The following is an 18,413-nucleotide window of genomic DNA, read 5'->3' on the forward strand; positions in this document are numbered from 1 at the left end:
GCCCTGAAGGTGAAACAAGAAATGAAGTTGACTTCATACTTTCTGCTGATCCCAGCATAGTGCAGGATGTAAATGTGACAGGTAGGGTAAAGTGCAGTGATCATAGGTTAGTGAGGGCTAGGCTCCACCTCAATTTGAAGAGAGAAAGAATAAAATTAGTCGAGAAGAAACAGGTCAACATAAGGGTAAAAGCAGACAAATTCAGGCTGGTACTTGCAAACAAATGTGCAGCCTCAGAACAGAGAGGTGAAGATGACATAGAGGTAATGAATGAAACCGTAACTAGGCTGGCTTCAGAGGCAGCAATTGAAGTGGGAGGCAAGGCACCAAGGCAACCAGTAGGCAAGCTCTCCTAAGTGACTAAGGACCTAATAAAAAACGACAAAGATTGAAAATGTCCAACTCAAGAGATAAGATAGAATTCGCAGAACTGTCAAAACTTATCAACAAGGCGAAAATAAGTAATATTTGAAACTATAACATGAGAAAGACTGAAGGAGCCGTAAAAAATAGACGCAGCCTGAAATCATTGAGAAAGAAGCTTGGCATAGGACAAACCAAGATGTATGCACTAAAAGATAAGCAGGGTAATATCATCAGCAATCTCGAAGATACAGTAAAAGCAGCGAAAGAATTATATACTGACCTGTACAGTACCGAGAGGAGTCGGGATAATTCAATTAGAAATAGTAATGAACAAGATACAGAAACTCCTATAACTAGCGATGAGGTCAGAAGGGCCTTGCAAAACATGAAACGAGAAAGAGCGGCAGGAGAAGATGGAGGAGGCATAATGCTTGGAAAACTGGCGTCTCTTTATATGAAATGTCTATTGACTGCAAGGGTCCCAGAAAACTGGAAGAATGCAGACATTATACTAATCCACAAAAAGGGAGACGTTAAAAGAATGGAAATATTATAGGCCCGTTAGCTTACTCCCAGTATCACACAAAATATTTACCAAAATAATCTCGAATAGAATAAGGGCAACACTGGACTTTAGTCAACCAAGGGAACAGGCTGGCTTCAGGAAGGGATACTCTACAATGGATCACATCCATGCCATTAATCAGGTTATCGAGAAATCCGCAGAGTATAATAACCCTCTCTATATGGCTTTCATAGATTACGAAGAGGCATTTGACTCAGTAGAGATACCAGCAGTCATAAAGGCATTATGCAATCAAGGAGTACAGAATGCTTACGTAAGCACCTTGGAAAATATCTACAGAGGTTCTACAGCTACCTTAACTCTACACAAGAAAAGCAGGAAGATACCTATAAAGAAAGGGGTCAGACAGGGAGACACAATCTCTCCAATGCTATTCACTGCGTGCTTGGAAGAAGTATTCAAGTAATTAAACTGAGAAGGCTTAGGAGTAAAGATCGACGGTGAATACCTCGGCAACCTTCGGTTTGCCGATGACATTGTTCTATTCAGCAACAATGCAGACGAAATACGACAAATGATTGAGGACCTTAACAGAGAGAGTGTAAGAGGGGGGTTGAAGATTAATATGCAAAAGACAAAGATAACGATGAGCAGCCGGGCAAAGGAACAAGAGTTCAGGATCACCAGTCAGCCTCTAGAGTCTGTGAAGGAGTATGTTTACCTAGGTCAATTACTCACAGGTGGCCCTGATCATGAGAAGGAAATTTACAGAAGAATAAAAATGGGTTGGAGTGCATACGGCAGACATTGTCAGATCCTGGCTGGGAGCTTGCCACTATCATTGAAAAGAAAAGTGTACATTCAATGCATTCTACCTATGCTAAAGTATGGGGCGGAAACTTGGAGATTGACAAAGAAGCTCGAGAACAAGTTAAGGACTGCGCAAAGAGTCACGGAACAAAGAATGATAGACGTAACAATAAGAGACAGGATGAGAGCGGCATGGATCACAGAGCAAACGGAGATAGACAATATTCTAATTGACATTAAAGGGACCCTGAACCACCCCTCGGGCTTGGTGAAATAAGATAATCTGCGGGAAGCATACGCTGCTGTGAACATCTCAGCCAAATTTTAGTGTCATAGACTGTGTGTGGAGCTCACAAGCTGATCACGAAGTCACCTTTCTCTCAAATGCTCTCTTTTCAACAGAAGGCCCTGTCTTCATTCTCTTCCAGACGTACTATTTCGTCATGCCCTTAGATGGCCACTATTGGCCGATAACTGACATCAAGCTGTGGTCGACTACATGGCATAGATACTGCGGCCGCAGGGTGCTGCCACGAGTCCACTGGCTAAGCGCACTGCGGCTTGCTGAGGACAGTTGTGTTTAGCGTGTAGTAGGCACCAAAGGCAGAAGTCGTGGCATCTACATTAACATCCAAAATGAAGTTAGAACTGCGCGCCACGGTGACATTTGAAAGGCAGAGCGTTGTGGGTACGCCCCACTGGGGCGTACCCTTGCACTGGTTTCCTTCACAGTGCAAGGCACTGAAGAAGGAACGGGAGCAAAGAGTAGGCTGTGTTTGATTGCCAATAACTCTGCTTCTGCTGAACGCATTGAAGTACTTTTTGCAGCAAAGTATTCCTGAAATAGCCTTTCTTCACTTCAAATGCTTTTCTCCCGTCTGATCAAAAGTGGTTCAGGGCCCCTTTAAGAGAAAGAAATAGAGCTCAGCAGCCATGTAATGTGTAGGTTAGATAACCGGTGGACCATTAGGGTTACAGAATGAGTGCCAAAAGAAGAGAAGCGCAGTAGAGGACGACAGAAGACTAAATGGGGTGATGAAATTAGAAAATTCGCAGGCGCAAGTTGAAATTGGTTGGTGCAGGACAGAGGTAACTGAGATCACAGGAAGAGACCTTCGTTGTGCAGTGGGCATAAAATAGGCTGATGATGATGATGATGATGATATGTTCGTTACCTTGTATGGTTTTGCGCAGAGCGGCCGGCAGCATGTCATCTTTAGTGTAGGCTCGCCGTTGCTGACGTTGCGCACTGCAGCGAACTGTTCTGTTCCTAGCTTTTATGAGGAAATGATTACGTAAAGTGAAGATTAGGCTAAATTTCGTTTCTCTGTGTGTGCTTCTGTGGGAACCTTACACCTGCTCCGAACACAGAAGTAAGTGCTCCAAAAGTAGATGCCTGCTCCAGTGGCTTCTCCAGCCACCGTCCTTCGTGGAAGCAACAACCATACTGTGAATACCACTCTACCAGAGCCTGACCCTGACAAACAGACTGTCACGAATGGCCCACTAATTGATCAAAGGGGCGAACGTCAAGGACTTCTGTGGGAACAACTTCGACATCAAGTTTCCAATGTGCCACGTAGTTGCCTCGTATGCAGGGGCGAACGTGCAACATTGCAGGCGAAGCCTGGCAGGATGATGCGACGTCATGGGCCGGAGTTTGCGAACGGTTCAGTGATTGTGCTTGGTCAACAAGAGCAGTGAATTTCCCCAACAAGAGAAAGGGCAAAAAGAAGTGCATAAAGAAATAGATATTGAGTGCTGAGGGGAGGTGCTCCGACTCGTAAGTGTGCTTTTACTCATGCTCACACTAGTACTCGAACTCGTGCTGGTACATGTAAACTCTTATCATGTAAATTTGTAAATAAACCCTCTTTCTCATCTCCTGGACGTCGCTCTGGACCTTTCAATCACCTGGCACCTGGCACATCACCAGCCATGGAAACTTAATGACTGCTTGGACATGTGAATCGCAACTGGTTGACCACAGTGGGATGCGCTACCCTGGGTCCCAACGACAGGATGGCAGCGGTGAGATGCAACCTGCGGCCAATGGCAGTCGCCATCATCTGATTCACAAGCGACTGGTTGGCAGCTGATGTAATCGACTACGCTTCATCCTGGCAAAAACCAACATATCTGGATAACGGCAGTATTTAGGGTACATCAAGTTTGTTGTGGAATGAAGAGATAGCAGCACTAAGGGCAGCCATGAACTTGAAGGCACTAAAGAAGCCGGAATTGTTAAACTTGGCCTGAGAGTTGGGCCTCCAAATTGCCAAATCAAAGAGAAAGCCAGAGATCATTGAGGTGATCAAAGATATTGGGCAGACAACAAGGAACTTGAGCAATACTTAATTAGCATTAAGGAAAAAAAAAGGAGTGCGAATGTGTAGCACGTGAGGCCAGAGAAGAGTGCGAGTGTGAAGCGCTTGAGTGAAAGTGAGAACAGGAAGAGCACAAAAGGGAATGGGAAGAGCACAGAATTTGGATGGAAAAAATGAAAAGTAAATCCAGAATCTTGGAGGATAACAGGCACAGTCTATGCTGCCTGTATTCAATGTTGTCAAAAACATAGAACTGAGAAGAGGTTTATTGGCGGCTCCTAATGCAAAGGCACAGCAACCGGGAATGGCGAGGCAGCCCGAAGCACTGTCCAAAAAGACGCTAGCAATCAGCAGCGCGAGCCGAGCCGAGCCGCGCGTTGGCGATGCGGCTGTGCCGCGAGGCGCGTCTTCTTCTTCAGAAAACATTTTCTTGCCCTTCTCAAGAACGTTTGCATGGAGGTTGAACTTGACCGTAAAAATTGATCCTTTGAGCTGTGCGGCGTGTTTTCCGTTAATGTGTCCAACGTCTTGTCTCGCCTTTCTGATGGCAAGTTCCGGAATTACGATACAGCTAAGAGAGCTTTATTCTGACATTCCAGTATTCCGGATGAGAGTGAGCGGAATGGTCAAGGGGACGAACAAACAGTTCTTTTTCCTGAAGCAAGTGAGTGACAAGCCGCATTTGGGATTGCGTCTGTGAATGGAGAGCATGCGAAGTGCAACGTAGCAGGACCTCCAGTGGGGCCAACGTGGAAAGCGAAGCAGTCGCCTGTCTACGAACAAGGGCCACTCCAGAATGCGTTCCTTGCGGGGATGAGGCCGGTTCCAGCGACGATGTAAAGGTCAAGAGACCTCCTTCGTACCTTTGCATATGGGCGAAATGCCGGAGCCGTCCGAGGTAGACCCAGATAGCGGGATGGTTGAGCAAATTAAGGACACAATAATTCAAGAGTCCAGCTGCACTGTCAGGGAGGGCCTGGCTAAGCAAGGAGTTTTCAGCGTTAGCACTGGTAAATTGCCTCAACAATACAGGGAACCGGAGATTGCTCTAGGCAAGATCTTTGGAGAGTGCACAATTCAGGCCAGTTATACGAAATAAAGCGCAGCAGATATTGCAATGGTAGTGGTTACACTCTTGAGCAAAATTACACCCTTTTGCCACACAACAATAATCGTCATCTGCCATGGCAGGATACCCTAACGTGGGTTCGAACAGCGTTCATCCTCAGCAGTGATTTCTGAACAAATGCACACCGTGTTTTAGTAAGCACACAGAAGTACCACAACCACAGTCTACTTAGGCATACTAAATTTTTGTGTTTAACATGGCAGCATTAGAATGGTCATGTGATTGAAAAGCCGTCTGTTCGCTTGTGTACAGCTAAAGAGGGGAGTGGAGAGGAGGCGGCGTGCGCAGTGCACTGGAATGCATTCCCACACAGTTGGCACATCAGTAGATGCACTTTGTTCCCGAAAGAGTCTGGACTTCTGTCACACACTCCGATAGCCGCATTTGTGTTCTGTATATAGTTAAAAGTAACAATGGACACCGCACCTTCTGTGGGGAAAGCTAATGCTAATGCATTACTGTCGCACGAGTCCCATTGATCACCCTCTTATCCCTATATGAAGTGCATTTTGATGCAGATTGTTGGCATAATTTAACATTTTACAAAAGTAATTTAATGTGAGTAGCAAGAAAATAATTTTGTAAAAACATGAATGAGCAGTGTGCTGCATGGCTGACCTTGCTATAATTAAGGGGGTCTTCTTCGGGCAGGCGGCCTTGCCGCTCGACTGGGAAGGCCTCGCTTCTCTTCTCTTCCATTCCCCTCACCCCTCCTCTGTACAATGCTGCTGAGGTGTCCTCATAGAGAGAGTCAGTTACAATATTGCACTTTTAAATTTCCTTCCTTTAAAGATCACATCCTACTATACCATAATTAAGGGAAACTAATAAAATAGTAAGTTCAACAAGGCTGGTAGAACACAATGTGCTAATTACATTGGTTTATCTTACTTTGAGCAAAGGCCTGATACAGCAGAAGAGATGTAACAATGAAAGGTGATGACGCCATATTGAAATTTCCACATCACCTCCCTATTGACATAATTTTTAGCCGAGTCTGTCTATGGCTAATTAACTTTTCATTAATAAGTAAGCTTTATATTGCAATTGTGAATGAACAAACCCAGCGACAACTGTGCTGGCAAACTAACAGGCCTAATTCATGAAAATTATTGTGAAACTCGTGACATGACAATGACTTTAGAGGTGCTGCACCTTGAGCACGAAATTAATAGATTTACTTCATTATCACTAGGTAACAAGTGGTGCTTTATTGCCAAGAAAATTTAAAGAATGCCATTAAGGCACAACATGCTGCTCTAGACTGCGTTAATGTTTCTTTTCCATGTCCTTAAGAAGCTACCAACATAGCACTTTGAAAGTTCTTGCAGGAAGACTAAGGTCTTGCTTTAAATAAAGACTTCTTCGTGAAGGTGGTGGGGTAAGAGTGAAATGTTATCATAAAGTGGCTAACTACTCCAGAAATAATTGAAAGTTGGAGACTTGTGTTCAAACTTTCTGCATTGGATAATTAAACTTTTTCTAGCTTGCACTGTTCATGTTAGGTGATACAGTCTGTACATAGAGTGAGCAAAGCAATCCAAGCATTGCTGCATCAAGATGGCAAGTTGGGCCAGTTCGTTAGGATTCATTATAAGGTCTATAACAGTGCAACACGAGATGGACAAAAGAAAGGTAAAGAACGATGACACGGCGCTGACTCTCAACTGATATTTTATTGAAGATATGTTTAACATATATATAGGCACCAGTCCAAAAACCATGACATGCATGAGACAGAGATACATCTAGGCAGCTGTGAACAAGTGACGCATAATCAAAAGTGACAAAGGTAACGCAGTTCATTGTCATGAAGAGCGATAGATGGTTCGCTGATACATGCCTTGTCCCTAATCTTTATATTGTAAATCTCAGCGATTTCTCTTGTCAATTGGCTCGCATGTGTATAAATGACGTTAGTTTTTTAAAAAATAGGGGCGACAACCGCACGACATGCAATGCTCCGGGAGATGAAGTGGCGCAACCCCTTGAAGAGATAGCTCATGCTCCCTAAGTCGAACATTCACACACCGCTTCGTTTGTCCCAGGTACTCTCTACCACAAGATAATCGAATGGGATATACAACCTGCTTAACACAAGTGATGTACCCGTTCACATAGTTGACAGAGCACTTTCCCTTTACTTGCTTATCCTTCAGCATAAACAGGCGTATGCAGAAAAAATGAACATCGATGCTGTACTTTGAACCGAGGTCCTTAAGCCCATGCACCAACTTGTGTACATACGGTACTACTGCATTTTTTTCTTTTCTTCTAATTTAGTTTTACCACATTGGTCATTTATACTCTAGACGCCATGAACCATACTATCACACACAGATGAAATACAGTTGAAACCCACATTAACGAAATTCCGCAACGGAATTCTCGCGACAACGAAATATTTTTGTATCCCCGGCGAACGCCCATAGGATTCGATGCATTTCGTACATCTCGGCAACGAAATGTCACTGTACTACAATCCCGCATCAACGAAATTTGCCGGAACATAACCCCGCATATTACCTACTCGCGTAGGGCTAGGCTCCAAAATGTGCTCAAATGCAATTGCTTTTCACTAAAATTGTGTAAAATACCACCACATTACACTTGCGTGGGCACCGCCATTTTTGTCTATAAAAACAACCAAGTGCCGGAAGTGATCGCAGGCACTGGAAACACGTCACGGCCGCCATACTGTTCGTTGACACGCATGTTGCTACCGAAGTCTCACGACGGCATTTGCACACCTTCTAGGCGAGATCGGAGATCATTGTTTGAAACGCGCATTCAGTTTGCGTTCCCCATGGCTGACGACTCGGCGCAGCCTAGGCAAATGGCATAAGGCGAAACTGAACGCAAACTGAACGCTCGTTTCAAACAACGATCGCCGCTGACAGCAGTGCATTGCATAATGTGCACCTTGGTAAGAAAAATGCAGGGAATAAAAGAAAAGCAAATCCACGTCCCACTGACATGGAATTGTTTATGGCGCTTGAGATGGTCACAGCATGGAGTGCCACACATCTGGCCGCAATTGAGCGATTGTCCAAAAATATGAATCCCTTGTTTCAAGAATGCTGGTTTTGGTGTCACCTGACAGGCACTGCGTGAATTCGGTGCTAGACGTAGATTTGCACGAAAGGGCCGTAATCTCGATTGTTTGCCTTTCGCTATACGAGATACAATCACTTTTGCACTCGACACCAGAAGAGTCAGCGCCTACGGGCGACCGCGTGTGCTGTAAAAATGCTGCTGCATGCGCTGTTGCTCTGCATCCGGTGCCCAGTTACGCAAAATCTCGCAGAAGTGATTTTATCTCCGAAAGTAATTGACCAAAAATGCTGCTTCACAGCAGTGCTGCCACTGCTGATCAACACATGCAGCGCACTTTGTACTGTCGGTAATACGGTTCTATATCCTTGAGCAAAGCTTGCCAAAGTAGGCTAACGGAATTTCGACAGTAAAGTTTTGTTCTGGGACACATTACCTCTCTGTGCTCTTTTTTTACAACGAAATCCTCCTGAAAGCAAATTTTTTCGCATTCCCTGCTGATTTCATTATTGCGAGGTTCGACTGTAATCACTTTGGAGTAACCAGCGTCCAGTCAACGATTTACCTGATCAGAAAAAGCAGCTTTGGACACATGAAAACACGACTTCTTTAATGCAACATTTACAATAGTCTTCGCTGTAGTCCGCTTCACTACCTTAGAATGAGCACATTTATAGTTCAAAATGGGCTTAACTGACTTGGGATCATATTTCCAGCACACATGATTTTTACCAAAGGTTAACCTCACGTCTGGAAACTGTATTCGAAGACCTTTAGGGTCACTCCTTTAGGGTCAGCTCTAGAAACTGCAATTGATGACCTTTAGGGACTTCGAAAGTAACATCAAGGCCCATGTTGTGCTGCATGAATACCGTCAAAATTTCATCAACACAGCACGGCATGGCAGCATGGCATGGGCCTTGATTTTACTTTCGAAGTCCCTAAAGGTCATCAATTGCAGTTTCTAGAGCTGGTAAAAATCATGTGTGCTGTAAATATGATCCCAGGTCGGTTAAGCCCATTTTGAACTACCCATCCGGTCATTCTAAGTTAGTGAAGCTGGCTATAGCGAAGACTATCCTAAATGCTGCATTAGAGAAGTCGTGTTTTCATATGTCCGAGGCTGCATTTTCTGATCAGGTAAATTGTTGACTGGACACCGAAGTGATTATTTCATCTGTGTGTGAAAGTATGGTTCTTCCTTCAAGAGTATAAATGACCAAGGTAGTAAAACTAAATTAGAAGAAAAAAAGGAAGAAATGCAGTAGTACAGTATGTACACAAGTTGGTGCATGGGCTTAAGAACCTCGGTTCAAAGTACAGCATTGATGTTCATTTTTCTGCTAAACATAAGATAGGTCACATATGCCCGTTAGTTGATATGCTGAAGGATAAGCAAGTAAAGAGAAAGTGCACTGTCAACCATGCGAACGGGTACATCACTTGTGTTAGGCAGGTTGTATATGCCATTCCATTATCTTGTGGTAGAGAGTATGTGGGACAAACGAAGCGCTGTGTGAATGTTCGACTTAGGGAACATGAGCTATCTCTTCAAGGGGTTGCACCACTTCATCTCTCGGAGCATTGCAAGTCGTGCGGTTGCAGTCACTATTTAAAAAAAAACAAATGTCATTTATAAACATGCAAGCCAATTGACAAGACAAATTGCTGAGGCTTACAATATACAGATTAAAGACAAGGTGTGTATCAGCAAACCATCTATTGCTCTTCATGACAACGAACTGCGTTACCTTTGTCACTTTTGATTATGCGTCAGATGTTCACAGCTGCCTCGACGTATCTCTGTCTCATGCATGTCATGGTTTTTGAACTGGACCTACATATATGTTAGACATATCTTCAATAAGATATCAGTTGAGAGTCAGTGCCCTGTCATCGTTCTTTACCTTCCTTTTGTTCGCGTCTTGTGTTGTGCTGCTACGATACAAGCAGTGCTGTGCTAGAAAATATTGCAAACAATGGAGAACAAAGAGCATAGATTTTTAAGCAGCACATTATGGTGGTGCTACACGCAAATGTGTCCAAGGAGTGGCATCAAAGGGAGTACTGCCACAAAATCTTGCATTTCTTTCTTTATTAGAAAGACATCAACCCCATAATTATGTTATTAAGCATCGCTCTCAAACACACAAGTCATTAACTTTGTCATCCTTAAACGTTGCCAATCAACAGTGGTTCAACGAAAGATGCATCAGGTTGGTGCAAATGTTTCGACAAGGGGCCCCGTCTCGGTATGCAAAACATTGAAATATTGGTAGCGGCCCTATACATTGTTTGTTGAATCTTTGTTGGTCATTTAAGCCTGTATTGTTTAAATGTTCCCAGTGTCACAAATAGTGTGACAATGCAATCAGTGTCCAGTAGACCAGTGTCACAAGCCACTGTTGCACATGCAGAGGTTACATGCCACACCATCACCATGTTGCTGAAAGACTGGCGTAATGCGAATTGCCTTTCGCTTCTTCCTTCACTCTGCGCATTATGGCATTAGAAAATTGGGATAAGCCTGGTCCTCTTGCCGTAGCTTCACTGGGAGCGCCTTTTTCACCTTATTTCTCATTCCAGTGACCACTACGAATTTAGCTTGCAGTAGCAGTTGTGGTGTGGCCTGAAACCATTTCACCAAGTCGATTCTTGCATAGTGGTTTGTGTTGGCGTGTGACCACCAGTTGGTGAATGTGTCAATCACATTATTACTATTATATTATATGGCACAATTATTTCTTGTGCTCTTCTGTAATTCAGGTCCTGTACCTTGATCATAGTTGGCAGCCACCCAATTCAGCAGAAGCAACAGACATGACTTCGGTGTCAGTACCTTAAGGTGGAAGCAATTTCCAGTTTCCCCAAATGAACATTACAAGCAGCATTTGGCCACCACTGAATCAATTTGTAAAATTTGTTGCATTCAGAAAGAAAACGCTAATCTAGTGGCTGTCCGGAGCAAGTCTATTTTTATTTACGCTTTCCCTGTTTTTTTCCTTTCTTTTTTACAAGAACATTTCAACATATGCAAGCACCAGACATACTTTCAACATTACCTGTTGGAGCATCTTAACTGGACACTTTATATAATATTGATGACGGCAAACACAAAGATCTTGTGAGTAGGACTTCAACAAGACTTTCATAGTACAGAGTTTTTAACTGCAGATTAAAATAGCTTGTCCACTGAAAGCACTCGATTTGCCACCAACAGAATGGCAACATCTATTTTGCTAAGTTAAAAAGCAATGAAGTTTGTTCTTCATTATCACTTTGTTCATCTTTGCCAATTTTAAAAAACATCTGGGGTTATACAAAATGTGTTCGAAACAGTAACCAGAACTTTTTTTTTTTTGCTTTAGACAGCAAATATTATTCAAGTAGGCCGAGGGCATTCCTGCACATTTCACATCCATTCGAAGATGAAAGGCTCAAGCTAAACTAACATGAAACCTGACAAGAGTGACATAGCTGGAAAATCTTTTTCCACTTTCATGAGAAAAAGGTTTCTTTTTAAAGGAACATTGAAGGCAAAAACTAAGTCGGCGTAGACTGCTAAAATATCAGTCCAGAAACCTCGCAGCACTTGTTGCGTGCAAAGAAAAGACTTAGTTTACGAGAAAGATGCGTCTGAAGGGTCCATGTACCTTTAGCGCAATTCAAGTCACCCACCTCCAAGTAGAAAGTGGCGACATTGCATACGCCATCAGTGCCCTTTACTGTTGTCGGTGAGGTGCCTGACAGACAGCACTATGGTTTTCTGCAGAGAATGCAAATGCACGGCCATGGAAAAACCGCGCCATGACAGAGCGTTGGATTCGCCGCTGCAGCTGCTGTTGGTCACGTGGTGTGGACCGTTCAGGAATCACGTGACATCAAATGCAACACATGGTTGTGGCATTCTCTGCTACTTGCAGTTTGTGCAAGTTTCACGAGCCAGCAAAACCAGCACAGCACTAGTCACAACAGAACTCCTCAAACACTTAGCACAGGCGGCGCAAAGAAAATGAAACCTTTCGACTGCCCGTGTCATGGCCAGACGAAACGTCAATAAGTTAATTTTTCTATAAATCAAACAGAACTGCACAAGTAGCATTTTCTTTCGTCTCGTAATGCAACACAGTGATTTTTTTTATTAGGAGTGGTTGAGTACTAGTCATTGGGCTAGTATTTGCGTGTTCTGGGGGTATTTAATCATGTCCTGCATTTACCTCAATTTCTCAATCACAAAAGCTCTGTTCATCATATACATTCTTGAGCACTAATCTATCACTTTAACTTGACTTAATATTTGCCTTTAGTGTCCCTTTAAAGGAGGAGACGAAAGCCAAAGTTGTACTGCTAAATTTTATGCCCTACAGCAGCATGGATGACGCAACTGACATTACACAGATTTCACAATATCTTCACTCAAGTCCTTATTGCAATGGAAAAGAAATACAAAAGCTGCCGTGTTGAGGTTTATTTTGAAATGCAATGCAATCATTGTTAGTTGATGAACAGCCTTCAAACATTACCAAAATCGCATCACGCAGGGCTTGTGTGGGAACTTCACAGTGGCACAGACTTCAACTGGTTTTGTATTCTTTCTTGACATCTACTGGAAGGCAGCAAAAGTTGCCTATCTGTTGGCTATTCAATGCCATAATCTACGGTTACCATTCTAGCAGAAAAACATGAGGTTAATACGTGAGTGCACAAGCATGAAATCCTTATGTGTAGAGCAAGGACAAAAATAAGAATTCAGTCTAAATTGACTATATTCAGATGCGGGTATAGTTAGCTCAAATCACAAAAATGAAACTTCTGCAACATAAACCTACAAGAAGCACACAATTTTCACAAGGCAGAATTCACAACCTTCTTTTTGAATAGTTCGTATCACTAAAGGAAAATTTTATTCTTATAAAACGTGAAAAAAGAATGGTTACAACTAATGAACTTTGCACACAATTCCACAAAAAGTGAGTTTCCCAAATTTTCCTAACACAAAAATAAAGCACATAATTATGATAGCTAGTGGCTGGCGTAACCTTGTTAAAATCTAATACATATTCTCTTCAGATTATGTGCTTCTCTATGCACAGAATCGTGCAAACATGCTTATGGATCCCGTCGAGCTTGGGCGTTTGTATTACTAAAAGGCCTGTCCAAGTTTTCCACAGCGACCATCAGAACACCAGCACTTGGCGACGCTTTCTACAAAGCAAACAGACAAAGCTATCAGAGTCAACAGCCTACTCTATCAAATGGAACAATTCCACAAAAATTTGTGTCCTAATTTGCGCTCTCCATGCCGTCTTGAGCAAGACAGAACCATCACTGCCCACCAAATGAATCTGCAGTGTTAGCAAATGTTTTGTCGTGTTTCACAGTGTCTCATGACAAGGTGCATTTTCCATCAACACTACCAAGTGCATGTGCCACCAACCTGTGTGGACCAAGCAATGCAAATTAGTTCATAACTGTTGCTGTAAAATGGGGCTCAAAGAACAACAGTAATTTCCTTTCAACGCACAAAATTTATTACTCTCTGCCTCAAAGCCAGTTTTATTTTATTTTAGACACAAGCCACACTTGCTGAGCCCCAAACCATATGCCTCTGGGGCTGTATTATGCAAGGGTTTCTTGGCTTTTAATTTTATTACCCATCGCAGTGAGCAGCCTGTTCCACCAACAATGAAGGTTTAGCATCATGCTAGATATCAACAAAAGGCATAAAAAAGGGAAAAAAAGAACACTGAAAAATGAAAACAGGCCCTACAAAATACAGTGCCTCGGCGCCTGCATTAGTGCTGATGTGTGGCACGTCAGTAGACAAGGAAATTGCAGCATACCTGGATGACAGTTATACTTAAATGTGAAGCAGACTGCCTGCACTGCTAAGCCAAACTACACATATGCATGCCAACGTGCAAAAGCTCATGCCCACATGCCTCACACATGCTCAAATGGTGCAGGACAGATCGTATGCAACGAAGCACGGCACAATTACAGATACCTTCTCCAGACAAATATTGGTGCTCTGGCTGCCTCACAAAAATACGAAACAATGTCTACCAAAATGAAAATAGTAAGCCAAGATGCGCGCATTGGCATGCACCTTGTAGCTCCAAATCGCCATTCCTCGTGAGGCGCAGCAAACGCAAGGCGTGCAGGCATGATCTTTTGTGTGCCAGCAAGCATACATGTGGTTTGGCCTTTAAAGATACACTAAAAGAGAAATACTAACTCAATTTAGACTGCCGAAGTAGTCTTCAAAATCTCGATTTTCATTATATTGTGCTAACAGGATGATTATTTGAAGAGAAAATTAATGCTAAAGTTCAATTTCTTGTCTAGCATGCTGAAATCCCAGCGCCTGTACATCTATGTAACATCACGAATTTCAAAGTATTTTTTCATATTTGAGCCTCGTTGGCTCCGAGTAAAGCTTGCAAAATTTCCAAGTTCAATCTTCATCTTCTTGAGAATACAATGTAGTCCATGTTTACTGGTAAACAATTAGCCAGGTATTGGCAGAAACTGTCAAAACCCGATTTCACAGAGACCTGGTATGTAAACTTCAAGGCAGTGCTGCCACCAGTCATTCTTTTGGCTCTTCTCATGGTAGGAGTGGCTTTTTAAAGTGAAGCAGTAGATAGAAAACTCTCAGCAAGATCATTTTCAATTTTTTGGTTCACCTTTAAAAATCAGTTTTCCACTTCCAAGTTGTCAAAATGATGCCACAATTTTTAACTAGACCTAATAATGTATCTAAATCAAAAAGCATGGATATATGCAATCGTTAATAAAAATTGAAGCAAAACTAAATTCATTTTTTATTAGGAGTGTGAAGTGATAAGCTAACTTAGGAGTTAGAAAATATGGCCAATCTGTATTATCTATGTAGTAAGGGTTCACTTAAGGTGAGTCACGTGACCATACGATGATTTGGGGGTCCTGGGTCCTCCAGGCACGAAGTTCACATCATCCGCAACAAAGTGCAAAGCTTTGACCCCTTCCCGCGCTAGAGGTGCAGCCACCGTGCAACTGGCACGCACCTAGCGCCTGCTCATTGATGCCATGGTTGGACACCAGACACCGCACGCCACTCTCCGTAGTTGCAGCTGCTCTCGGACTGCAAACATGCCTTGACCAAAAGTGAGTGTTGCTCCTACATCGCGCAAAAGAACATTCAGCAGTAGGCAGTGCTACTCTAACCTAACAGAAGATAAACAAGGAAGTTTAGCTCACAAATGCACAAATAAGGAGCCACTATATAATGCTCTGCACCATGATAATTCACCACAAGGTAGTTTCGGTCGCTTTTTATTTTTGTATTGTAGAATATGTTACTAATGCAGGTGAAGTTTTTTTTTTTTCTTAAGTGTATTCTTAGCTCGAGGGTAATTTAATATCACTTGCATCATTTGAAAACTTTCAATGTTTGAAAAAGAAAAAACAGCAATTTTTAACCCCAGCCAAGATCATACCAGAGTTCTTCACTTTTTTTGTACCAGCTCAATGCTGCAATCTTTCAACACTATTTAGACAAATCGCAACCACACCAACCCGTTTGCGCACTTACCCTAGAACTTTTTACATGATCAGTGCCCACCATAAACAGTTTTGCTGTCAAGGTCACTACTTGCTGTTTACGAGAAAAGTACGCACTGTAAAGTTTAATGAGTTATGCTACTTTGTGTCGAGGGCAAATTAAAGGAACACTAAAGAGAAAAACCAAATTACCCCTTTGCAGTCATGAGAATTTACTCCCTTCACAGTTGTTCCAGTCAGAAATTTTTGGATGCCTCACAGAAAGAGGTCTTGTGTGAACACTTAGTTACTTCCAAAAACTTATTGTATTCCCGAGGCTCTCATACAGTGTAGTCTCCAGCCAGTATCACGCAATGGCCTATCACTGCAGGGTATGCTTCTCTAGGGTTTTCATTGTTCAGCGTTCTCATTCAAGGTCTATCATCTGAAGGCAGAATATATTTGAAGAACTAAGATCACCTTTAGATGTTAAACTTTCTAGAGTTCTTTCAGTAAAATGCACGCAAAGAAAACATCATCCTCAGTGCTTCGTACCACGATGTGTACAAATTCCCCTATGTGTGCCATTAAAACAGTGTCGTCCTCATAAGCAGACACTGCTAATTGCAATTATTGATATGCTTCCAAGAAGTGCTGCAAGCTGCAACAAAGAAGAGAACCATCGCACGCAAGCGTCCACAAGTCAGATGTTTACCGAAGTCCGAGTGGAACAAATATCCTTGCGAGTCGGCCCAACAGATGAACACAAAAGGTTAAGCTAGATCGCTACATTACACCTCTAAAGTACCATACTCTCCAGTTTTCCCAGAAGCAGCATAGTCTTGCTAAGCCAGCAAAAGGGCAGGATTCCCAGCACCCTGCTCTCCTCGACTTTAGTTTTGACAGCATTCAGCTAAGACTTATAGCTCGCCAATAATCATTGTACTGCATTTGAAATGCAATGCCTGGGTACTTCTGCCTACGTATTTTGTTCAAAAAAAAGAAGAAAGTAACTTCTCACCAACTTCATTCACCAGCACCACAGTTTAGGATTGTAATGCAAGACTTTTGTATAAATTTCCAACAGTCTCTTTTCTGTAAAAAGAAAGCAATCTGCTCCAAAAGAACAATTTAGGCTCCATTTTAATATTTCTCTTTAGTGTCTCTTTAATGCATTTGCACAAGACTTGCTGCAGTAACTACAGAGAATTTCATGCGAGAACTTCACTGAAATTTTTACAAATGTTAAGTGCTACATATGTAATGTGATATGCCAGGCAGGTTGCTCTTTACCTGTCAGTGGCACCAGAAAGAAAGCGTCCAAAGCCCAGAGCAGCATAGCACAGGCACTCACCCATTTTTATTTACTTCAGGCTCACTAGACAGAAGTCGTGGCATAGGCAAAGTTAAGGTCACACAGTTGCCTAGAAGGCAGCCATCTGTGGAAGTTTACCCACAGAGCCAATAATGGCCTGCCATGCCTTGCGTAAAGATCCCACACACCAGCTGTATACATGCAGGCTAGTCACACGAGCCAACACGCAGGAGCCACACCACCTTTTTCTAGCACTGCACCGGAGAAACTTGCCTGCTCCACAGAATGCAAGAAAGTACTCAGACTCAGCATTAACAAGCCTGCAGAGCAACAGATGAGGAAAAGCCTTAGCCTTAACTGAAATCAGTTCCAGGCATCTGTCTGCCACATTCTCTCAAGTTTACACCGGCTACACTCGTCACACCAGAGGCAATGATGCCATTCCTGCCAGATAAATTTTACGAGCTATACAAGGCCAAGTGGGACAGAGAAAAAAACACACAGCAACAACCCTTCTTCAAAGTCCAACAAGAGAAAGGGTAGAACACTAGGCCACGCCCAGGGCAGGGCCTCCATGGCCATTTTTTTCAGACACCTCCTGCTCCCTAAAAACGCTTCACTTTCTTTTTTCCTCTTTGCAATCAATCTAGTCTTCTCTCTCCATGGCACTGCAGTCCCAGCTGCAACACACCGATGGGAGAGGGGGAAAAGTGTTTTTCTTGTGGAGTTCCATGGGGGTGTTTGCTGGCGTCTCAAGAAGTTTCAGTCACACTCGTCGTTGAAGTCGTACACCGAGTACTGGTTGCCACCCGGGTGGCTTCCTCGCCGCGATGACGTAGAGTTTGCAGGCGACTGCCGTCGAGCTCTGCTCGTCGGTGGCTGCGAGGAGGTAGAGGACGAGGACGACGAGGCTGAGGCCGCAGGAGGCGGTAGATGGGATGAGCGGGCACTTCTGGGTGCCCCATGCATGCGCAACAGTGCCGCCATGGCTGCGTCATGACGGTCACTCTGAGAGCGCGGCAATGGCCCTGCACCTGCTGCCCTTGATGGTCCTGAACTGGTGCTGCTTCCGGCTGCAGAAGCAGATTCCGACCCAGCCTCCTCATTCAGCAGCTTGCGGCAGATGGGGCATGTACCGTGCTGCAAGCCAAAACCAAGATTATTATCAACAGTCAACCAAAACACTGACCCGCGCATTCCTTAATAAAAAAAAATCATCTGCGCTTACCCTTCGCACTTTTAAACAAGAAAATTTCACGAGGGGATTGTATTTTGCAAACACACAAATAATCATTACGCATACTTGCCGCCATCCCTTGAAAGATCACTCCTACGATAACTTTCTGCGGTATGTCCTACCTC

General features: G+C 43.3%; 1 protein-coding gene across 2 annotated transcripts in view; it reads right to left on the bottom strand.

Annotated features, from left to right (window-relative positions):
- Positions 1-12,665: 12,665 nt before the first annotated feature.
- Positions 12,666-18,413, bottom strand: part of LOC126520423 (E3 ubiquitin-protein ligase RNF115-like) — a 44,209-nt gene continuing 38,461 nt past the window's right edge. For both annotated transcript variants that reach the window (XM_050169345.3, XM_050169344.3), the window contains exon 10: positions 12,666-18,191. In XM_050169345.3, the coding sequence (XP_050025302.1) occupies positions 17,814-18,191 (378 nt within the window). In that variant the 3' untranslated portion in view covers positions 12,666-17,813. The remainder of the gene's footprint in view (positions 18,192-18,413) is intronic.

The sequence above is a fragment of the Dermacentor andersoni genome, chromosome 3, assembly GCF_023375885.2.
Source record: "Dermacentor andersoni chromosome 3, qqDerAnde1_hic_scaffold, whole genome shotgun sequence".
Classification (NCBI taxonomy): Eukaryota; Metazoa; Arthropoda; class Arachnida; order Ixodida; family Ixodidae; genus Dermacentor; species Dermacentor andersoni.